The 22,957-nt window shown below is 56.5% G+C and overlaps 1 protein-coding gene and 1 non-coding gene across 4 annotated transcripts; both read left to right on the forward strand.

The window, feature by feature from the left end:
- LDLRAD1 (low density lipoprotein receptor class A domain containing 1) lies at window positions 1–22,868 on the forward strand. Of its 3 annotated transcripts, none has more exons than XM_008265219.5 (6): window positions 31–1,749; window positions 2,245–2,299; window positions 4,854–4,979; window positions 6,984–7,121; window positions 8,703–8,831; window positions 9,739–22,868. In XM_008265219.5, the coding sequence occupies exons 1-6, from the start codon at window positions 1,729–1,731 to the stop codon at window positions 9,885–9,887; spliced, it is 618 nt and encodes a 205-aa protein (XP_008263441.3). In that variant the 5' UTR covers window positions 31–1,728; the 3' UTR covers window positions 9,888–22,868. The 3 variants fall into 3 exon arrangements, with proteins under 3 accessions (XP_089156718.1, XP_008263441.3, XP_002715657.3); XM_002715611.6 differs by having other exon boundaries at window positions 1,514–1,749; window positions 4,851–4,979; XM_089300592.1 differs by lacking the exon at window positions 8,703–8,831 and having other exon boundaries at window positions 1–1,749; window positions 4,851–4,979.
- Window positions 504–594, forward strand: LOC127493869 (small nucleolar RNA SNORD88). Its single transcript, XR_007924406.3, has one exon. It is a non-coding gene; the product is annotated as a small nucleolar RNA SNORD88 (small nucleolar RNA).
- Window positions 22,869–22,957: the final 89 nt, after the last annotated feature.

Here is a 22,957-nt window from a genome sequence, read left to right on the forward strand (position 1 = left end):
GGGTGGCAGGACCTAAGCACTTGAGCCACCTCCACCTGCTGCCTCCCAAGGTGGGCACTAGTGGGAAGCTGGAAGGGAGTGGAGCTAGGACTCAAGACCAGGTACTCTGAGACGGAACGCAGGTGTCCTAACCACTAGGCCAACGCCCGCCCCGCCACGTTTCGTGTGCTTGTTTTGTTTTAGCAGTTTTAAGTGAAAGTTGTCTCTAAGATTACTTTATTCCGCCATCTTCCTGAGTGCTGCTTCCTCACATTTGCCCTTCCCCTGTCAGACTTGGTGAGACCTGGCTTTGCGTTCCAGGATCCTTTTACGTGCTGTGCAAAGAGCGTGCTTTCAAGCTGAGAGGCCGCCCTCTGCCAGCACCATCCCGGTGATTCCGCCAGGGCCACCTCTGCCACCTGTCCAGGTAAGAACAAAAGAGGCTGCCTCCCGGTGGCCCTGTGCCGCAGGGCAGGGGAGGGGTGGCTTCCTCCTGGGCCGGGTTCCTGAGAGGCTGCACCTGGGGACCTGTTTGACATCCAGCGCTGGGCTCTGACCACTCCTGAAGACACTGTGCTCCCTGGGACCTGTGACACTCAGAGGTCGGAGGGGGATAGAAAGGAAAAAAAAGGATCTTTTTTGTGGTGTTTGTCCAGTTTCAAGCCAGCAGGAACCACCCTGTTGGATGACTGCCACAAGGACAGGTGTGCCTGTGGCCTCTTCCGCCGCACCTGTTCAGTGTGGATGGCAGATTTTTTCCAGTAGCCCCGGGCCATGCTGCCCATCTGCCGGCCCTCACGGTGTCCTCGCACCTCTCGCACTGCGCCTCCTTTCACACGGGCATGGAGCACACCTTGAACTTCTGTCTCAGCTCTCCCGGACGGGGGAGACTCGGCCTTCCTGCATTGCAATGCCTCCTTCAGCCACAGAAGGGTTGAGCTTCATCTCAGCCACAAATGGGAAAAGCCCCTGCCACATTTTTAAAGAAAACAATGAAAAATTACAGTTGCTTTATAATTTAGTGGGAAATGCATATTCTTTTTAAAAGATTTATTTATTTACTTGAAAAGCAGAGTATGTGTGTGTGAGAGAGAGACTGTCCATCCGCTGGTTCACTCCCCAAATGTCCCCCACAGCCAGAGCTGTGGTGATCCGAAGCCAGGAGCCAGGAGCCTCCTCCGGGTCTCCCATGTGGGTACAGGAGCCCTAGGACTTGGGCCATCCTCTGCTGCTTTCCCAGGCCATAGCAGAGAGATGGACTGGAAGTGGAGCAGCCAGGACTCAAACCGGTGCCCATGCGGGATGCCACAGGCGACAGCTTTACCTACTATGCCAAAGCACCAGCCCTGAATTCTCTATTTAATTAAATGACCCTTCTTACTGGCCACTGACACAGTGACCTGTGCCATGACTGGCTGCCTCTTCACACGCTGAGGGCTGCCGGCTCCCAGTCTCACCGCAGGCCCTGCAAAATCGCTGGGCTTAAGTCTCACCCCTCCCACCTGCTGTGTCTCCCTCTCCGAATCTCGGCTCTGCTTGCGGTCTGTAAGAGGGGAATGAGGATTGCAGCCTTGGCGTGTTGCTCTTGGACTGCAGAGTGGGGAGAGGCCTGGCGCATCAGGACCCTGCTCTCCTTTCCTCTGCCTGGGAGGGCGTGGCCAGGGCGAGGCCCCTCCTCCAGGCTGCCCTGGTGACAAGGGAGGGAACCTGCCCTGTATCCCTGGAGACTGGACGCTGAGAGCTGGAAACATGAACAAGGTCTTCCCCCAGGTAAGTGCGGCCCTGCGTAGCTCCTGATGCAGGAAGCAAACTCAGGTGAGGGCAGGAAAGGGGCCAGGTTAAGACTGCACCTGCCCCAGCCACTGAGGTGAGTCAGCTCCCACCCTGCCCCAGGGGCTCACTCCCAGGTATCAGGCCCCACACGTGACACAGCTGGACAGTTCAATGATGAACTGGGAGGAAGCTGGGGTGCAGGTGCACAGGGGCCAGGGGAGTGGATGATGTTAGGAGATCAGGGAAAGCCTCGCTGGGGAGCTGCCTGGGCAGGTTTGAGGGGCGGATTGTGGCAGGCAGGCAGTGGAAGAAATGGCGCTCCCAGCATGGGGCACGGGGGACAGGTGTGTAACTGTGACACAGTCAGGGTGACTTAGGGCGATTAGCACCCCGCGTTGGGAGGGTCCAGTGATTCCATCTGAAGCTGTCCGTGACCCCTGAGGCTGCTGACTCCCTTACCCAAGTACACCCCCTGCTCTGTTCTCTTGGCAGGGAGATGGCACTGGCAACGCTGCTGCTAGGACCAAAACACTCTCCAGAGGGGAAGGTAAAAGGCGGGCACTCCCCACGCCCAGGGGGGCTGCCTGAAGCTGGGCTGGGGGCTCTGCGGGAGCCCAGACCTCTGCCTCCCACTGTGGTGTCCTCTGCTCCCGGCGTCCCGGCCAGCCAGGTCCACAGTCACTTACTGAGCACCTACTAGCGCCGCCTATCGCTCAGGTGCTGACAGTGCACGCAGTACCCACCGGTAGCAGCAGTGGGTGACCTGGGCAGTTCTCTTTACCTCTGAGGGACGATGTGAGTCAGGATCACACGCTTCTTTAGCGCCTGCTAACACGGCAGACTCACTGTGTGGCTAGGACAGCACTCCGTACCTTCACTGATGGGGTGTCTCCCATGTGTTCCGTCTCGGCCCACGTTGCAGCAAGGGGAAAGAGCCCCGGAGAGATGACGCTGCCAGCCGCAAAGGATCAAGCCCCTACTGTGTACCTGGCACCACAGGGTCTTTTTCAACCCTCAGGGCCCCTCTGAGAGGGGGGCCCTGTTGTGGGCAGGAACAGCTGAAGCCATGAAGTTAGGCAACCAGGCCAAGGTCATAACGCTGGGAGGGAGCTTTGGGGGCCGGAGGGTGCAGGTCTCGAATTCCGAGGTAGGGCAGCACGGCCCTTCTGGTGGTAGCGCCCCAGTGCCCTTGTTGCTTCAGGCTGGTGTTTGTGGATTTCCAGGTGCGGGCTCGTGGTGGGGGTGGGTGTGGAGCAGAGGCCCTCCCCTCTAGCTCCAGCTCCAGCTCCAGGGAGAGGCTTGGCCACCGAGGGCGTCCAGCTCAGCAGTGCAATGTCTCGAGTCTCTCTTGTGACCACACCTTGCACACGGCTGGCCAGGCCACACAAGTATTGGAGGAGCGGCCTCTGCTGGCCCAGTGACACGTCGTCTCCCTGGTTACCTGAGTGAACCTGTGTTTGCCAACAGACCCGGGAGCCGCTGACCCGGGCTGCGGGAATCATCTGTTTTACTAACTTATCTTTAAAGATCTATGTATTCATTTGAAAGGCACAGAGAGACAGAGACAGAGAGGGAGATCTTCCCTGTAAATGGCCAGGGCTGGGCCAGACCAAAGCCCGGAGCGGGAACTCCATCCCGGTCTCCCACGTGGTGGCAGAGACCCAAGCAGTTGAGTCAGTATCCACTGCTTTCCCAGGCAGGGAGCTGGATCCGAAGCCAGGCAGCCGGGGCGTGACCGGGAGCACACAGGGGATGCAGCCTCGCGGACACAGCTTAGCCTGCTGTGCCAGATGCTCCGACTGAGATTCGTCTGCATCGCCCACTGTCTCCTCTCCCCGTGCACACCCATCCTGGGCTCCACCCACGCCAGGCCACTTCCTGTTCCCCGTCCCCCAATCCTGGCTGCATGCCACCCAACAGGCCGTTCCTCCTTCCACACCCTCACTGTGCCCTCCCCAACCTGCCCAGCCCCCCTACCCCGGCACCTGGCCCATGCTTCTTCGCTGCGCTGACACCTGGCGCTTGGGGCTGGCAGCACGTGGGCACGGGTCCACCTGGAGGCAGCTCCGGGGAACTAGGAGGGGTTTGAATGAAAATGACCCACGCGGATGCAAACTGGGGGCCTGCCCTTGTCTCCCTGACCTCTGGGGCAGCCTGTGCACTAAGCACTTACAAAGCACCTACTGTGTGCCCGCCTCTGGCCTGGACTCTGCTGTCACAGGCATCGGTGAGACCTGCTCCTGCCCCTTTGTCCGCGGGCCTGAGACCCGGACAGGACGTAGCTCACGCTCTCCCTCATCTGTGCCCGCCCCTTGCTCCTAAGGGCAAGGGCCACAGTGACAGCTACTTCTGTGCTCTCTGCAGAGAAGGGCGCCCAGTGGGTCCCCAGGGAAGCTTTCTTTCCTTGTTTTGCAAGCAAGGGAGAATTCAAGGAGCAAAGTACAGGCCTGCAAGAGCAGAGGCGGCCGCAGTCACTGCTGTTCCCCCGTGGTTAGAATGGAGCTCGGCACACGGCAGGTGCGCCTGGGCCACAGCTCCGTGCAGACCCCCTCCCACACCACGGACTCTCGGCAAATGCCGGGGTAGCTCCTGTGAGCCCCACTTCCCACCTGAGGAAACTGAGGCACACGGAAGTGAAGGGACTCCCCGCAGCCCCGCTGGAAGGCAGCCGGCAGCCTGGCGGGCTCCCAAGTGGACAAGCAGCCAGACGCGTGGAGAGGGCATGGGTTGTGGCTTCAGACAGGGACTCGCATGCCAGCCCCGCAGGCAGTGATGTGGACATCCCCGCCGAGCTGCAGGTTCTTCATCAGTAACTTGAAGGACTTGGGGTTTCTGCCCTGTGGTAGGGGTTGGAGCCACATGTGCCTGCCCCTGCCTGTGTCCTGAGGAGGTGGATGGGAGGCTGGGGCGTGGAGCAGAGGCCCAGGCCACGGCCAGGCACCTGGCGAGGGGTGGCTCCGGACAGTGGCACAGAGCGGTGCAAAGGTGTCCCTGCCCCAGCCCATGCGAGGGGGAGGGGCGGCCGACAGGGGTCAGGTGCGGGGCTGGGGGACCCCAGGACCCCAGCCCTGGTGCCCATGCCTGTGTCTCCCTCACAGCAGACTGCAGCCCCCTCTGCTGCTCGCGCCGGGGAGCCTGCCTCTCGGCCTCTCTGCTGCTCCTGCTGGCCACTCTCGCCGCCCTCGTCGCGCTGGCCATCATCCTTGGACTCCCGCCACGCACGCCAGGTCTGGGGTCGGCGGCGGGAGGCAGGGGGGGGGGGTCAGCAGGGGAGAGCCAAGGGGCCACAGGTGCAGGAGTCCTGAGCCCGCCAGACTTCTCCACGAAGTGACTTTGGACAGACTCCTGTACACCCACAAACACACGGGGGCGCTATAGAAAGTTCGCGGAAAGTGTGCATGATGAAAAAACCATGCATGGAGCTCAAAAAATATTTGCACCAAAATAAATGTATCTTTTACTTTTCCGCGAGTATTCTGAGGTCCCCTTGTGTGTGACTCTGAGCCTCCATTTGCATACCTGTGATGCGAGTTTATCGAGAGGCTCTGCCCTGGAGTCCTCCTTCAGGAAGCCTTCCTTGAGCCCCAGGTTGGGTTAGGAGCCTTGTCTTCCCACACTTGCTCTCACCTTGCCCCAGTCCCCCTGGGAGGTCTCATCCACCTATGCACCTGTCTCCACCCCAGAGATCAGGGCCGTGTCCAGTACATTCCAGCAACCTGGCCCCAGTGGCTACCAGCCATGACGTCCCTCTGAGTAGCACACTCAGACCAGGCTAGCGGGAGGGCTGAGTCTGGAGCAGCGGCTCTGGTCCAGTCTCAGAGGCAGGATGGCCCTTGGAGAAGCCACAGGGCACTGAGCATGAGGGGAAAGAGGGGAGTGGTTGGTGGAGGGAGTGTCAGGACAAGTCACTCAGGCACAGGGAACAGCATGTGAGCAGTTCCTGGGGATGGAGGAGGCGTGAGGACCAGCAGGGAAGGCGTGTGGACACCAGTGGCTGGGGCAGTGGGTGAGCTGGGAGCCCGGGGCCTCCAAGGCTGCCCCGGGGAGGGAGTTGTGGTCCAGGAGCCATGGAAGGGCGTAAGCTGGGGGCTAGGGTCACCTTCTCCTCTCTGAGTGATCATTTCATAGCCAGGCAGGGCAGGTGGAAGAGGCCCCAAGGCTGCCCCGGGGAGGGAGTTGTGGTCCAGGAGCCATGGAAGGGCGTAAGCTGGGGGCTAGGGTCACCTTCTCCTCTCTGAGTGATCATTTCATAGCCAGGCAGGGCAGGTGGAAGGGAAGGAGGTGGGGGAGGAGGTACCATTCACAGTCTGTCCCAGCCTGGGCGGGGTATGTGTGGGCTGCAGTCACACACCCACGTGCCTGTGTTTGCGTGTGTGTCTGTGCGACGATGCACATCTACATGCATGTGCCAGCGTTTGCAGGGGTCTGTGAGTGCACATACCTGACTGTGTGGGAGTATTTGTATGCACATCTGTGTGTGTGTGACAACACCAGTACCCCTGAGAGCCAGCTCCCTCCAGCAACCCAGGCTGGTCTGAGGACCAAGACAGGGTTAACGTGCGCAGGACACAAAGATGCTCTCACCCCCACTCAGTACCTGTGTGCACATGTGGTCTGGGGGGGCCCGCCCGCCCAGCTCATCCACCATTTCTCTCCTTTAACTCCTTGACACAGCCTAGGGGAGGGTCTCCTATTCCCCTACGGTGGCTGATGAGACTTTTCAGGGGAGTTTGGGGCCCAGTGGAACGAACACGGATCAGTGCTGTTCAGGCAGTAAAATTGGGCGCAGAGGGAAGGGGCGCTGACTGCACTTGAACTGGCACCGGCAGGTGCACCGCAAGGGCCGCTTCAAGGAACGCAGCGTGGCCCCGGCAGGCGGCTGCGAGGTGTGGCTGGGTTTCAGCAAGGAGAGGTACTCCTGGCTCTGTACCCATCCATTTGCTCCCCACCGCAGTTAGGTGGGGAGGCGCTATGGTCCCCACTGGCCGGCAAAGCAACAGAGGCTCTGAGAGCTCAGGTCACCTGCCCGAGGCCAAGCAGCGGGAAGGGGACTAAGCTGGGGCTCAAACCCCACCTGCACCGCTCAGTCCAGGGTCCTGGGTTTGCCCCCTGCCCAGCCCCTGCCCCAGCTCAGCTAGGGGGTGCTCCAAGGAGGGAACCTGGTCAAGTCTGACGTCTGCCTAGCCGGGTGACGCCCTTGTGAGCACCCTCTTTGATCCCCTGCCATTCAGGGGCCCAGGCCTGTGTGACACGGACAAATAGGACGGGCTTCCTGTGCCACGACCGGAGGAGCTGCATCCCGGCCAGCGGGGTCTGTGATGGCATCCGCACCTGTACCCACGGCGAGGACGAGGACGAGGCCTTGTGCCGTGAGTATCTGCCTGCTCCTGCCCCAGCCCCAGCCCCAGCCTCAGGGGTCACCTGCCCCCGACCCTCCCTGCAGCCACCCCAAAGCTCCGCTGACCCTGAACATACCTCACACCCTCGTGTCCACGTGTCTCGGATGATGGGTCGCCCCCAGCCAGGAACACCTGCCCCCACCCTTTCCCAGCCATGCACACACATGAGTCACCTCCACTCTCGGAGAACCTGTACTCATCCTTGAGGCAGTGCTCAAGCGTTACCTCCTCCAGGAAGCCTTCCCTGACTCCCACACCAGGTTAAGTTCCTTCCATTGGGCTCCCACAGCCCCTGAGCCTTCCTGTGTCTCAGCCCTAGTGACAATAGTTGTCACCCTCGATTGGCACCTCTGCCACCCCTGTCAGGCTGTGAACCCCCCCCAACCCCGGGGCAGTCCTGGTCTGCTTGATGGTGGGGCTGCAGGGCCCGGGACAGAGGGCAATCAGGGTTGCTGAATGGATGAGGGGGTGAGTGACTAGAAAGGCCTGGGCCCACACCTGAGAGAGCTGACAGTTCCCACGGAGAGGAGGCGTGCCTCCTGGAGCAGGCATGGAACCTGCGGGTCAATGGCAGGACCCACAAGAGGGAGGGGGTCGGGGATGTTGGGACCGGGGTAGGTGGTTCGGCACAGACCCTCCAGTGCAGAAGCGATCCTCAGAGTCACCCAGTCAGCTCCATCGGGCCCGACGGTGGCCGCCCAGCCTCGGCTTGCATACTCCTGGGAAGGGGAGCTCACCACACGTGGAGCAGCCACTCCCAGCATGAGGTCTTCCTCGCCCAGAGCTCAGAATGGCCGGTTGTCTCTGGCTCCAACTCTGCCCTCCATCAGCCCCGCCTGCCCGGGGCGAGCCGTGTTTTAACCCCTCTCCCATGATCATCGGCTGCAGGGCAGAGATTTGGAGATAGCGCTCTTGCTCCCCAGCCCACACCCTGGCCCCCACTCCTCCGTGCCCTGTTCCTCATCCTCTCCAAACACGTCCCCAGTTATTCAGCACAGGCCCCAGGCGCACCCAGGCCGTCTCTGGCAGGGTCTGGCCACCCAAAGAGCACGGGCTCGTCCCCTCCCCGGTCTGGGCTCCTGTGCCTGTAGTGATGGGGCCGCAGTGCGTGTGAACGTTCTGGAGGCCTGTCTCACAGCTGCCTGCCGTGGAGCTGACGTCCAGGCAAGGGGCAAGCCCACATTCCCGAGCGCTGGGGCACAGGTGTGTGGTCTCACACGGACACTGTCGCATTCCCATTGGAGGCGCTTCCTGGAGGGGACTTGAAGGTGGAATGACTCCAGAGAAGGGTGAGGGAGGAGTGATGCCAGCAGCGGCATGGGGGTGTGGGGCCGGGGGCAGTGGCTCCCAGGGCTCCTCGCTGGGGGTGCTGGAGAGAGCGTGCCTCCCTTCCACTGCACCCCCTCCCCCTCCCCAAGCCCCTTCTGCAAGAGGTGGGAGATGCCCCTGAGTGCGGCAGCTGCTGGCGTGGTCAGGAGGATCCACCTCTGGCCCCCCCGGGGCAGCCGTGCCGGGCACGGACTTCCTCCCACCCCATCGCTCCCTCTGCAGGAGACGCACCCCGCAGCCTCCCAGGCTTCCTTGTGGCCCGCTGCGGGGACCCAGCCTCCTGGATCTACTCAGACCAGAAGTGTGACGGGACCAACCACTGCGGTGACTGCTCGGACGAGCTGAGCCCAGGTGGGGCTCTGGGCAGAGGCTGGCCTGGGGCAGGGCGCTAGAGCATAGAGGCTGACCGGGCGTCTCGGGGGTCCTAGGGACGGGGTGCTCACTACCACCCCCGTGGCTCCTTCTGGAGGTTCGTGGTGGGGACGCCACGGCGAGGGGAGGGCACGGAGGAGGACCCTGGGCCTTGAACCTGAGTTCCCTCATCTCCTCTGCCCCTCCCCACAGCTCTGGGGGGAAAGCAGGCAATCAAGCCCCGGCCCCAGCTCACATGCTGGCCAACAGAAGCTCCCAGGGGAAAAGGCACTTGCTACACTGAGGGAAGGGCAGGGGCGGCCACAGGCACAGACCACTTAGTTTGCTCTAAGTTCGATCAACAAACACATCCTGAGCACTGCCGGAGCTGGGGCTGACACCAGAATTCAGGCACATTCCTACTCCCAGGACCCCATCTTACACTAAAAGGAAGTGCCAGAGCCCAGGAGGAATCAAGGGAGACTTCTTGGAGGAGGCAGCATTCAGCAGGCCTTAGAAAAGAGGCAGGGCCCCAAGCGGCCGAGGCTGGGTAGGCGAGGACTGGGGGGGCCCAGGGCGCAAGGTAACGGAGAGAAGTCTGAGAGGCGCCTCAGTGAGTCCTAGTGGGTTGGTGTGGCTGGAGCTGGGGGTGGACGGGAGAAAGCACAGGGCAGGCGATGTGCACCTGTTAAACTGTGAGTCCTGCCTGCCTGCCTTGGCTGTCTAACAACCGGAGCCAAGGAGGAGACCGAGGCTCAGCCGGGTCGAGCAAGGTCACCGCGGCAGGATCAGGATTACAGTCAGCTTGTGTCACGTGGGCCGGGGTCTCGGGAGCTGTGGCGGGGTTCCGGGCTAGGGAGGGCCCTGGGACACAGGGCCCAGGACCCAGCAGCTGTTCTCTCCCCAGTGAGTGCGTGCCCGCCCTGCGGCCCTGGCTGGTGGCGCTGCCCGCCCACCGTCTTCAAGTACTGCAGCTGTATCCCGAGGAGCCTGTGCCGGGACCACGTGCAGCACTGCTCCGACTGGTCAGACGAGTACTCCTGTCCCGGCCTCTAGCCTCCACGCAGGCCGAGGACCAGCGATGGAGTGGCGCCGACAACCCTGCTGGTGACCGTGAGCAAGGGAGGAGGAAGGAGCCTTCTGCACCTTACCTGTAGTGGGATCTACACACCGACTGAACAGTGATCGCCTCTTGCACACCTCCAGTGACAGGGAGCTCACTACCATGCCAGACAGCTTCTCACAAAGATGGGGGCAATCTGCCTGTCCCTGGGGACCGAGGGCGAATCCTGCTCCTCCGCTCTGAGACAGACTTGTAGCTCCCGAGCTGGGCCCCCTGAGGGAGAGCTCTGGGTCCTGGATGCAGCCCCGTGGGGCCACCTCATGCCCATCTGGCACCTGTGGCAGGTGTTACTGGACTTGCACGCAACCTTAGCATTTCTCTCCACTGAGCTACCCTCGCAGGGCACCCAGTGCTCGCAGACAGGCCCTGTGGTCCCACCCTGGGAAGCCGCACCCGGGGGCTCCACGCTGTGTGATAAGAGACTGGGAGGCACAGCCACCAAGGGGCCCCTCCCCACGCCCCGGCCACGCCCCCAGCCCCGCCCTGGCCCCCCACCCCACCCCACCCCAGGCGCCCAGCTCTCCTTACATCAGGGGCTACATTCGGTCCTGGAGTCCGAGTGAGCTGCTTCTCTGCATGCCTTCGCAGCACCCAGGCAGGCAGGATGGACATCCCCACTAGCCAGATGGCAAAACTGAGGCCTGGAGCAAGGGAGATGACGGCCCGGGACCATTCATAGAGTCAGGGCTGGCAATGGGACGCCAGCACAGGCTGTGGCAGCCCCGCCCAGGGGCCCTACCGGCCACCAGTGACTATACACTGGCAGGTGCGGTCAGGGATTTTAAAAGGTCGCCTCAGCAAGTGTCCCTCCCTTAGTCTGAAAGAGGCCCCGGGGATCCGGCCAGTGGGAGGGTTCCCGGCGAGGGAGACAGACGTGCCCCACCCCCGGAAATCAATAGAACTGATGCTGTGTATCAGACTTCCTGTGAGTGTTTCCAATCCTTCTCCTCTTGTTATCATTATTTTTAACTTTATCTGAAAGACAAAGACAGTTTTCTTCTATCTGCTGGTTCACTCCCCAGAGAGCCGAACCAGCCAGGGCAGGGTCAGGCTGAAGCCAGAAGCCTGCCACCACCGGCTGCCTCCCTAGGCGCCCATTAGCAGGAAACTGGAATCGGGAGCAGAGGAGCCAGGACTCAAAGCACACCAGGCCCTCCAACGCCACCACTGAGCCAGACACCTGCCCCTCGTGTGAGATCTACAGAGAAAAGGGGCGTCCCGGAGCCCGGCGCTTTGGTCCCTTCACTGCCTCGCTCATCCGTTCCTTCACGGCCTCCGCACACTGTGCAGGGCCAAGCCGCGGGCCAGTGCCGGCCCCCAGGGAAGAGGCTCCTAAGGAGGTGGCACCTTGCACCGTGGAGGGGCGAGTGGGACAGCAGGAAATACTGGGCGCAGGGCAGCAAGGAGTGAACCTTACAGAGCCAGGACAAGTGCATTTCTGGCCCCCTCCAGCCGGGGACCTGCTCCCGGAACAGGGCCCCCTCGGACCCTGCCTGAGGCATGGGCAGCTCCAGGCTCTGCAAGGGCAGTGCAAGCCGCAGGAGTCCTCTGGTGTCCCTTGTTCTGATGACCCGGCTGGAGCCTTCCCTCCCCAGGAGGGAGGGAAGCTGGGGGGTTGGGAGGCTCTCCGGGGTAGCGGTGGGGGAGGAGGGCATCACTGCTAGGCAACCGGGCCCCCGTGGCCAGAGCATAGGGTGGCAGGGAGGGGACAGGCAGTGACGAGGTGAGAGAAGAGAGCAGGGCCCGGCTCCCAGAGAGCACAGCGTGCTGCTTCATCCCATGGGCAGTGGGCCACAGCGGTCTCAAACTACATCTCTGTGAAGTAGCCGCTGTTTCCAAAGAACACAACACACCTGTCGGGGAGAGGCGAGGCTGCTCGCCGAGGGCTGTGGAGCCAGGTGTGCCCCCTGTGAAATCTGGACTCTGGCCACGACAGCTCACCATTCTGTGCTATCTCCAGGGAGATCAGGGAAGGCTTCTAGGAGGAGGTGGTGCCTGAGCAGGGTCTTGAAGGATTGGGAATGGGCCAGGTGGGGAGCAGGGATAGGGCCTGCCAGGTTGAAGAGATGGACTGGTCAGTGCAGGGCAGGACAGGGGCGTGTGCGGGGGCTTCCCGGACGGTGCAGGGAGGGTGCCGGGAGTATGCAGAGAGCCTTGTGTTCTGGGCTGTGCAGAGGGCACGTGACTGGGGGGCCGCAGGGGCTGGCAGAGGTTTGCAGCAGGTGGGGTGCCACTAAGGCGTTTCTCCCCACACGTGATCCTTGCTGGCCAACCTGGAGGAAGCAGCAAAGCGCCAGGCAGAAGGAGGGCCAGGCGCAGCACTGGAGGCTACCCTGGGTGGTAAGGAGCCAACGCTCAGTGGCGTCTGGCCCGTGCCCAGCACTGCAAACCTTCCAGAAACTTCCTGCGGCTTTGCTCAGTGGTCTGCATCCTCTGCTCCTCTCGACCACCATTCTGGGAGCCTGGGCTGGGCCCTGCACTTTGCATAGGCACAGAGACACCAAGCAACCTTGCCTGAAATCACACAGCTTTTTAGAGGAAGAGCCAGGAGCTACACCTTGATAGGCGCAAATCCAGAGCCTGCCAAGCTCCTTCTGACGCTTCGCTATCCCAGCCGGGTGCCCCCCTCACCAGGAGGAGAGCTGGAGCCCAGGCCAGGGGGCCTCAGCCTGCAAACGGGAGGTGGTCGCGTGTTGGCCAAGGGACAGGCATTTGTTCTTCCCTTGCTGATTGGTTCTTCCTTTCAGAAGGGAGCAGGTGTCGGAGCCCGTGTCGTGGTGCAGTGGGTTAAGCCTCCACCTGCGATGCGGGCATCCCACGTAAGCACTGGTTCGAGTCCCGGCTGTTCTGCTTCCAATCCAGCTCCCTGCTGATGGCCCAAGTGCTTGGGCCCCTGTACTCACGTGGGAGACCCAGACGAAGCTCCTGGTTCTTGGTTTTGGCCTGATCCAGCCAGCCTTTGCAGCCATTTGGGGAGTGAACCAGCCACCTCCGGAAGGCGCGGAGCGAGGGGTGCTAGGGCAGCCAGTCAGGCCCCTCCCCTGGCTCATGTGGGCAGAGCCGCCTGCAGCAGGAACCAGCGTCAATATTTGCCATCTCTCAGCCTGCCTGGCCCCAGCTCGGAGATCAGTACTTTCAGTACAACAGGTTCCTGGCTGTGCAAACACGCGCGGATAGATTAATGGAATTTAAAGTGGCTCAGGCTCGGCCCTAGGGACCGGCCTGGAAATCTGCTCCGGTTTAGCTGTCTGCCGCCACTGTTTGCCGAAGACTCTCCCTGCAGCCTTACGCTCACAGAGGCGCAAGCCTTCGAGCCAGCCAGGAGCTCAGGGCCCCGCCAGGCTTTTGGCAAAAGAGGACCCCCTCTCCCCAGAGGGCGGAGGCCCCGGCGCAGAGTTCTGAGGGTCCCCAGCAACTCCTGGTCCTGGTGCGGGTCTGAGTCCTTTTGGAAACAATTATGTACATACATGATCATTATATATAATTATATATATTACATACAGTGAAATGCACAGATCTCAAGTACACAGTTCAGTGAGGGTTATTTAACAGCCTGGTTGAGGTATAATTGACACACAATAAGCCATAATGTTAAAGCGTACACTTTCTTTTTTTTTTTTTTAATTTATTTAATGAGCATAAATTTCCAAAGTACAGCTTATGGACCACAATAGCCTCCTCCCCGCCCCGTGTCTTCCCTCCCATCCACAACGCTCCCCTCTCCCACTCCCTCTCCCCTTCCCCTTCACATCACAATTAATTTTCAATTATCTTTATATACAGAAGATCAATTTAGCGTATGTTAAGTAAAGCATACACTTTCATGAATTGACATCTGCCTAGGAGGGGACAAAAAGTTCCTGGGAAATGGAACCACAGGTAAGCTTGCTCTGAGGAAACCCTCAGAGGTTTCCTTCGACTCCTTGGTAGTCCCTCCCTCACACCCCCTCCCCCCACCCAGCTGGGCGACCACTGATTCACTTTATCAGTACAGAAGAGTTTGCACTTTTCTAGAATGTTCCACCCATGGGATAATGCAGTTTCTACCCCTGTTCTATTAAGTTGGAGAGGCAGAGAGGAAGAGACAGATGGATAGAGAGCTTCCACCTACTGGTTCACTTCCCAGACGTCCACACCAGCCGAAGCTGGGCCAGGTTGAAGCCAGCAGCCAGGATCTCAGTCTGGTCTCCCGTGTAAGTAGAAGACACCCAACCTCTTTAGCCATCCCCTACGCCACTCGGGGTCTGTATCAGCAAGGGCTGAATGGAACTGGGACTCAACCCCAGGCGCCAAGGCACTCCCATATGCAATGTGGGTGTCTGTGGGTTTTTGTTCTGCTGCCAGGGAAGGCAGCAGAAGATGTGGGAGATTAGGATGGAGTTCTCGGTGCCTGGCTTTGGCCTGGCCTGGCCTGGCTATTGCAACCATTTGAGGAGTAAACCGTAGATGGAAGATCTTGGCCTCTCAAATAAATAAACAAATATTTTTAAAAAGAGAGCAGAAAGCTTTTAGTTTGATTAAGTACAATATATAAATTTTTAAAATAAATCATGCTTTTGGTGTTATAATTTTAAAAAAATCATTGCCTAGAGGCCTGTTTTGTAGCACAATGGATTAAGCCATTATCTGCAATGCAGGTATCCCATGTGGGCACCTGTTCGAGTCCTGGCTGCTCCACTTCTGATGCAGCTCCCTGCTAATGTGCCTGGGAAAGCAGCAGAAGATGGCCCAAGTGCTTGGGCCCCTGCCACCCACATGGAAGACCTGGATGAAACTCCTGTATCCTGGCTTTGCCCTGGTGTAACCCTTGCCAATGCAGCCATTTAGAAAGTGAATCAGCAGATGGAAGGTCTCTCCCCCTCTCCCTGTGACTCTGCCTTTCAAATAAATCTTTAGGAAAAAAAATAATTTTGACCTATTTCTTGTACCATATGCAAAAATTAACCCAAAATGTCTCCTAGATCTAATTATGTATAGCATAACATAACATATATAAAGATTTATATATTTATTTGGGAGGCAGAGTTACAGACAGAGAGAGGGAGAGACAGAGAGAGAGGTCTTCATCTGCTGGTTCACTCTCCAAATGGCTGCAATGGCTGGGGCTGGGCCAATCCGGAACAGGAGCCAGGAACTTCTTCCGGGTCTCCCATGTGGGTGCAGGGGCCCAAGCACTCGGGTCATCTTCCACTGCTTTCCCAGGAACATTAGCAGGGAGCTGGATCAGAAGTGGAGCAGCTAGGACTCAAACCAGTGCCCATATGGGATGCCGGCACTGCAGGCGTGGAGGCTTAACCTACTAGGCCACAGCACCAGTGCCCCTAGATCTAATTATAAAATCTAAAACTATAAACCTTCTAGAAGAACAAGTAGGATAAAAGCCCTGTGGCCTTGGGTTAGGGGCCCAAGCACTTGGGCCTTCCTCTGCTGGCTTCCCAGGTGCATTAGCTGTGCCGCAACGCTGGCCCCTGTTTTTACATGTACCCTCACAATGCCTTCTGCCTTTTGATTGGGATATTACGGTCATTTATGGTATTTAATGTGATCATGGATATGGTTTCAATGTGCTCACAGTTTGTTTTCTCTTTGTCCCATCTGTTCCTTGTTCCCTCTTCCCCGCCTTTACGTGACTCTGTCTGAGTTAAATACCATTTATCATTGCGTGTTACCCCCGTGTCGGCTCATAAACTAAAACTGCACTTCACTCTGGAGGTGCTCTGGGGTTTCTGCACAAACCTTCCACTTAGCCCTGGCCCCTCCCCCAGTGCTGTTAGCGCATTTCACTCCTGTGAGTGGGAGAAGATTCTAGAATCCTGCCCTTCCAACGCCCCCTTCCAGCCCTGTCCAACTGCTGTGACACTTTACAACCCACCGCTGACATTCAAGCAGCCGCTCGCCTTCAGAGATGTTCAGACACCAGGAAGGAGACGTGCGTTTAGCCCGTGGTTCCTTCCAGGGCTCTTATGTTCACGTACAGATTCACATCCCTGTCTGGCATCGTTCTCCGTCTGCCCGAGGACTTCCTCTAGGAGGCTCTGCTGGTGGTAAATGCCTTCAGTGCCCTAAAGAGGTTTTTTCACTGAGAAGTTTACTGTTCCTTTAGGCCTATGTGAAAGGTGTCTTGTCTTTCTTTGGCTGTTTTTAAGATTTTCTTGGGGTGGGCACGTGCCCAGGGGTGAGCTGTAGCTTGGGAAACCCACCTCATGTATCAGAGGGCCTGGTTTGAGTCCCGGCCACTCTGCTTCCAGTTCAGCTCCCGGTTACTGTACACCCTGCAGGCAGCAGCTGATGGCTCAGGTATTTAGGTCCTTGCCACCCACATATGAGACCAAGATGGAGCTCCGGGTTCCTGGCTTCAGCCCAAATGCCCAAGCCAGCCCTGGCTGTTACAAGCATTTGGGAAGTGAACCAGCAGACTGAAGACTGTCTCCTCTCTCTCTTGCACTCTCCTTCCTTCCCTATTAAGATGAACAAACTTTTTTTTTTTTTTTTTTTTTTTTTTGACAGATAGAGTTAGACAGTGAGAGAGAGAGACAGAGAGAAAGGTCTTCCTTCGGTTGGTTCACTCCCCAAATGGCTGCTATGGCCAGAACTATGCCAATCCGAAGCCAGGAGCCAGGTGCCTCCTCCTGGTCTCCCATGGGGTGCACGGCCCAAGGACTTGGGCCATCCTCCACTGCCTTCCCGGGCCACAGCAGAGGGCCAGACTGGAAGAGGAGCAACCGAGACTAGAACCTGGTGCCCATATGGGATGCTAGTGCCGCAGGCGGAGGATTAACCTAGTGAGCCACGGCGCAGGCCCCGAATAAACTTTTTTTTTTTAAACCAACTTTATATTGGTTTTGAATAATTTGATGATATGTGCCTAGGTGTGTTCTTTTTTTCATGTCTTATACGTGGGCTTCTTGGATTTGTTTTCACCAAATCTGCAAAAAAAAAAAAAAACTTTTTCTCTTTTTTTTTTGTAAGATTTTTTTAAAAAAATTTATTTGAAAGCAGAGTTACAGAAAGAGGGAGAGACAGAGATCCTCCATCTGCTGGTTCACTCCCCAATGACTGGGTCTGGGCCAGGCCGAAGCCAGGAGCCAGGAGCCATCCAGATCTCCCATGTGGGTACAGGGGCCCTAGGTCTTAGGGCATCTTAGAGCATCTTCCCTGCCTTCCCAGGAGCATTAGTGGGGAGCTGGATCAGAAGTGGAGCACCGGAGATGTGAACTGGTGCCCATACGGGATGCCAGTATTGCAGGCTGTGGCTTAACCCACTGCACCACCATACCAGCTCTGAATCTGCAAAATATTTAATCCTTATTTCTTTAGATCCTCCTGTTTCATTTTCTCTCCTCTCCTTCCAAGTCTCCAGTTACACACATACACACTGGGCTGCAAGATGTTATTCTTTTTTTAAAAAAAAGGTTTATTTACTTATTTGAGGCAAAGCAATAGACACATGGAGGGGAGGGGGAGAGAGATTTTCCATTCACTGGTTCACTCCCAAAATGGCCTCAAGGGCTGGAGCTGGGCTGATCCGAAGCCAGAAGCCAGGATCTTCTTCTGGGTCTCCATGTGGGTGCAGGGCCCAAACATCTGGGCCATCCTCCAGTGCCTTCCCAGGCTACCAGCAGAGAGCTGGACCAGAAATGGAGCAGCTGGGATTTGAACCGGCGCCCACGGGATGCTGGTGCCGCAGATGGAGGTTTAGCCCCCACTACAACACAGTGCCGGCTCAAGATGGGGTTCCACAGCTCACTGATGCCTCACTCATGTTTTACACATTATTTCTCCTCTGTGTGTTTTGTTTTAAATACTTTCTATTGCTGTTTTCAAATTCACTACATTTTTTCTCCTGAAATATTTAATGTGCTATTAATTTCACCTTAGATAATGTTGTCTTCACCTGTAGGAGTTGGACTTGGGTCTTTTAAATCTTCCATATATTTCCTTAACTAAATTTCCTTAATGTTTCAACATACGCAACACAATTATATCCTTCAATGTCTCTTTCTGCTGAGTCCACCTCTGTATTAGTTCTGAGTTGATGCAGATCTATTGATTTTTCTCCTCATTATGTATATTTTCTTGCTTCTTACAATGAGTATTAATTTAACAACTTTATTGAAGTATAATTTATGTACCATAAAATTCACTTGTTTAAAACATACTTTTAGTATCTTCATAAAACTGGGCAACTCATATTTCCTTTTTTGAAAAAAAAAAGTTTTATTTATTTGAAAGGCAGATACAGAGAGAGAGAGAGAGAGAGAGGGAGAGACAGAAAGAGAATCTTCCATTTGCTGGTTCACTCCTCAAATGGCCCCAGTGGCCGGAGTTGGGCTGGCTGAAGCCAGGAGATAGGAGCTTTATCTGGGTCTCCCATGTGGGTGCAGGGGCCCAAGCACTTGGGCCATCTTGTGCTGCTTTCCCAGGTGGATTAGCAGCAAGCTGGATCGGAAGTGGAGCAGCTGGGTCTCGAACTGGTGCCCATATCAGAGCACTGGTATGAGTCCTGGCTACTCCACTTCCAGTTCAGCTTCCCATTAATGGACTCGAACGGGCAGCAGAAGATGACCCAAGTACTTGGGTCCTTGCCACCAATGTGCGAGACCCAGATGGAGTCCCAGGCTCCTGGCTTCAGCCTGGCCCAGCAGCAGCTATTCTGCCACTTGAGGAGTAAACCAGTGGATCTCTCTCTCTCTCTCTTGCTCTGCCAAATAAACATTAAATCTTCATTTAAAAAATTATTACCTAGGATTAACTCTTGCCCACTACTAGGGCAAGGCTCTTTGAATGCCATCCCCACTACCCCGCGGATAACGAGGCTCTTCCCAACCCGTGAGTCCGTCAGGACCCCGCTTCTTTCCCTGGCATGGGGGAGCTGCCAGCACTCGGCTGGGCACTCTGGGACGTCCCCATGACTCTTCTGCTGGCCACGTCCTCCTCTCCTGCACTCTGTCCTGTGAACTCTGGCCGCTGCCTCGCTTTCCCCCGCTCCTGCTAATCACTTAACTTCAGGGAGTCTGTGGGCTCTGCTACGTTTTCTCTTTAGAAATCCCTGTCCTGGGGACGGTGTTGTGGAGTAGCTGGTAAAGCCACCACCTGCTGGCTCCTAGCCTTAGGCCTGGTCCATGGGGCCATCCGGGGAGTGAACTAGCAGCTAGAAGATCTCTCTTTCTATCTTTCCATCTCCCTCTCTTTCAAATAAATCTTTTTTAAAAATATTTTTTATTTATTTGAAAGGCAGAGATACAGAGAGAGGAGATAGGTCTTCCATCTGCTGGTTCACTCCCCAAATGGCTGCAATGGCTCAGACTGAGCCAGGCCAAAGCCAGGAGTCCAGAACTCCATTTGGGTCTCCCACTTGGGTGACAGGAGCCATCTTCTGCTGCCTTCCCAGACACATTAGCAGGGGCTGGATCTGAAGTAGAGCAGCCAGGACTTGAAGTGGTACTACAATATGGGATACAGGTGTCGTAAGCCAGGACGTAACTCACTGCACAGCAACACCAGTCCCTTTTCCTCTCTTTATAAGAACATTTAATTCCATCGTGGGAGCTCTGCCCTTGTGACCTAACCCAACTCCAATTACCTCCTAAGGACCCTACCTCCAAATACCACCCCACGGGGAACTAGAGCTTCAACACGTGAACGTGAGAGCCAGAGCCCACAAACACTGTCAGTGCAGCTTTCTCAGTTACCCCACTCGGTCGTGAGATCCACGCCTCGCAGGTTTGTTCTTAGTTCATCCAGGACACAGGGCACCACTGCTTCACTCTGGATGAAGACAGACGTGGTGACCTGCACCTCGTGTGTTTGCCGGGTGGGAGGAGGGAAGAGAATGCGATTAGGCCTGCCACGGTCTCCATTTCAGCCTGCTCAGAGCCACTGGAAAATGCTGGACATTGGGGCCAGTCTGACCTGGGATTCACCCCTGCCCCCAGACTTTCCTGGAATGTCCATCACAGCAATGAGCCTTTTTTTCCCCATCTGCAAAACACGTGCCTACTCATTCAGCACTTCAGTTGGAGGGTGTTTTCTAAAAGATTGATTGATTTAAAAGGCAGAGTTACAGAGAGAGAAGGAGAGACAGAGGGATCTTCCATCTGGTTCACCCTTCAAATGGCTGCAACAGCTGGGAGCTTGGAACTGCATCCAGGTGTCTCACAATGGGTGGCAGGGCCATCTTCTGCTGCCTTCCCAGGCACATTAGCAGGGAACTGGATCAGAAGCGGAGCAGCTGGGACTCACTCATACAGGATGCCGGAGTCGCAGGCGGAGGCTTAACCTGCTACGTCACAGCACCGGCCCCAAGTTGGAGGATTACTGTCTCCCTCCTCCCACCAACGTCATCCCGTTTCTCCAAGAGGCGTGCTGGGATGCGCCCCATGACTGGAGGGACGGAGGGTCCGCTTGTGTGAAGTACACGTGCTAACCCCGGCCAGTGCTCCAGAAGCAGAATGCACTTCCACGGCTCCCCAGCTGGCCGTTGCCAACTTCTGGAAACCACTGCTCTGCGACCTGGCTCAGTGATTTCCTTGGTGAGGGCCACAGCGCTCGCCAGATGTGGCATTTTGCTAACTCACGCTACCCCTTTCTCTTCATCTCATCAGCAGTACATGGCATGATTTCTTTTGAATTTCCTTTTTCACCACGTCACAAATGCCTTCAAGTTGATTAGGAACACCTGACAAGCCTGGAAGGGAGCAATCCCAAACCTCTGAGGTCTGGATTGTCTATGAGCCAGCCCTGCCTCCGAGTCACCTCCCAGCATCAGAACACTTGAAGAGAAGCACCTTTCTCCCCCTCCCAAGTGTTGTGACTTTAGAAATTTCCTCCTAGGGACTGGCGTTTTGGCACAGCCCATTAAGCAACCGCCTGTAACACTGGCATCCCTTAGGAGCACTGGTTCGAATCCTGGCTGCTCCACTTCTGATCCAGCTCCTTGCAAATGCGCCTGGGAAACCAGTGGAAGGTGGCCCAAGTGTTTGGGCAGAGTTCCTTCTTCTTCTCTCAAGGCCTTCAACGGATTGGCCAGGGGCTCACCCACATGTCGGAGGGTGATCTGCCCTACTTCAAATCTGCTCACCTACAAAATACTCTTACAGAAACATCTGGACTGGTGTTGACCAAACAACTGGGCACCATGTAACCGTCCCAGTGAGTCAGCTTCTCTCTGCTCAGCTTCCCTCTGTAAAACGGTGAGCTGTGACAAGGTGCTAGGATTCTCTGAAGAAATCATTAGAATTTGGTAACATCTGCCTTAGGCTTTAGAGTTGAGCACACTTTTCCTTACATCCCTATCATTGAATTCCGACAACAGTTCTACCAAGCAACTTGTACTGTCTTCTTTTCCACATGGGACGGAATGAAGATCCAGGGAGGAGAAGAGATTTGCTAGCAGGTGGCAGAACCTGGACTGCAGCCTGGTTCTCAGTTACAGCTCATCCTGCTGGGCCAGAGAACTTTCTCTGAGAGGAGAGAGAGAGAGAGAGAGACAGAGAGAGACGCCGAGACTTCTGCTACAGAAACTTGGAATAAGCCCTTTGCAGTAGATGTCAAAATGGCCTGGTCAGGCCAACCTAGGAATCCAGAACATAATCTCTCTTCTCCAGTTGAGAGGTTCAGGTGTGGTGGGGGTGCAACACCTGGTATAGTAAGAACGACCAACCTGGGGCTAAGGCTGACTTTCAAATGGCACAGGTGACAAAAGATGGGTATTAAAGGTGGCCAGGGAAGCTGGGCCATCATCCTTTACTTATGAGGACTCAGGTAGCACTTAACATTGCCAGAATATTCTTAGAAATCTATTCTGAAGCTATTTCCTCATTTAACTCCCAGACCAAAGCTGCGAAGGCACCTTCCAAGGAAGGACTAGAGGCAGAGCAAGGCCTTCTAGCCAAGGCTTCTATTTGGATTCCCTTGGTGCTACTTCTGCTCACTCACAGCACCCCGGAGCTCAGTTTAACACTGTTAGGGCAGAACCAGAAAGGAATCTGCTCCGCAGTCCCTTGCGATTGGGAAAACATCACTTGCTCTTTAGCACTGCTGGGCCTTCCCGTCCTGGTGTGTCCCCTCTGCCTGGAGGCTCCGGGGAGGCCCCATTGCCTTGCCTCTTTCAGGATCGGATCAGGCTCCTTCCTTGCATGGCTCCAACCTCTTGCTTCCATCGTCCCTTCTCCTACTATTGATTCTGATCCTCCTGCCTGGATCCACCGGGCTAATGCAGGATATTCTTGAGCGCCTTTGCTTCATCACACCTGGCAACAAAGGGCCTGTTACCATGGAACGTATTCCCGGACATCTTGGGAAGAGAGCATTGCATAGCCCAGCACAATGGGCAATGACCCACGGAGGGGCCTCTTCTATTTCATTTTTGAACCCCAAGACCCTAGTTGCAACCAGAAATTGGAAGTTTTACTCCCTTACACAAAAGTCTGCAAATTGTCTGTAGTCCTGGTCTCCATTTCCTCATTTCCCACTCTCTTTAACCTATTACAGTCGTTTTTTTTTTTATTCTTAGTTTTTTCTTACACATTTTCACCTCTAAACATATAATATGTGCATTCTTGTTTTATCTCCACCTCCAGCACGCACTCCCCGCCCTGTCCCCAGGTGTGTTGAGCTGTCCCCTCTTCCTCAGCCGCCCTCTGTAACCCCTCCATGCATTACCAACTGAAATGACGCCCTCACCCGTCTCCCAGTATCCTACCCCTTGGCCCCTTTTCTTCAGTCCTTGGAGTATGAACTTGGCTTGCTGGCTGACTGTCCTGTTTCCTTCCTTCCTGCTAGGATCTCTGCATCTTTTTCTTTTTTGAAGATTTATTTGTTTGAAAGTCAGAGTTACACAGAGAGAAGGAGAGAGAGACACAGAGAGACAGAGAGACAGAGAGAGAGGTCTTCCATCCGCTGGTTCACTCCCCAATTGGCTGCAATGGCCAGAGCTGAGGTGATTTGAAGCCAGAAGCAGGGAGTTTCTTCCGGGTCTCCCATGTGGGTGCAGGGGCCCAAG

Source organism: Oryctolagus cuniculus, chromosome 7 (assembly GCF_051225735.1).
Source record: "Oryctolagus cuniculus isolate XC-2025 breed Fujian yellow rabbit chromosome 7, ASM5122573v1, whole genome shotgun sequence".
NCBI classification, from domain to species: Eukaryota; Metazoa; Chordata; class Mammalia; order Lagomorpha; family Leporidae; genus Oryctolagus; species Oryctolagus cuniculus.

Bases quoted from the DNA above. Each gene is read 5' to 3' on its own strand.
- LDLRAD1 (XM_002715611.6), top strand. From the start codon at position 1,729: ATGAACAAGGTCTTCCCCCAG. The intron at 2,300-4,850 runs GTAAAAGGCGGG...TCTCCCTCACAG, and splicing joins AACACTCTCCAGAGGGGAAG to CAGACTGCAGCCCCCTCTGC. The intron at 7,122-8,702 runs GTGAGTATCTGC...CTCCCTCTGCAG, and splicing joins CGAGGACGAGGCCTTGTGCC to GAGACGCACCCCGCAGCCTC.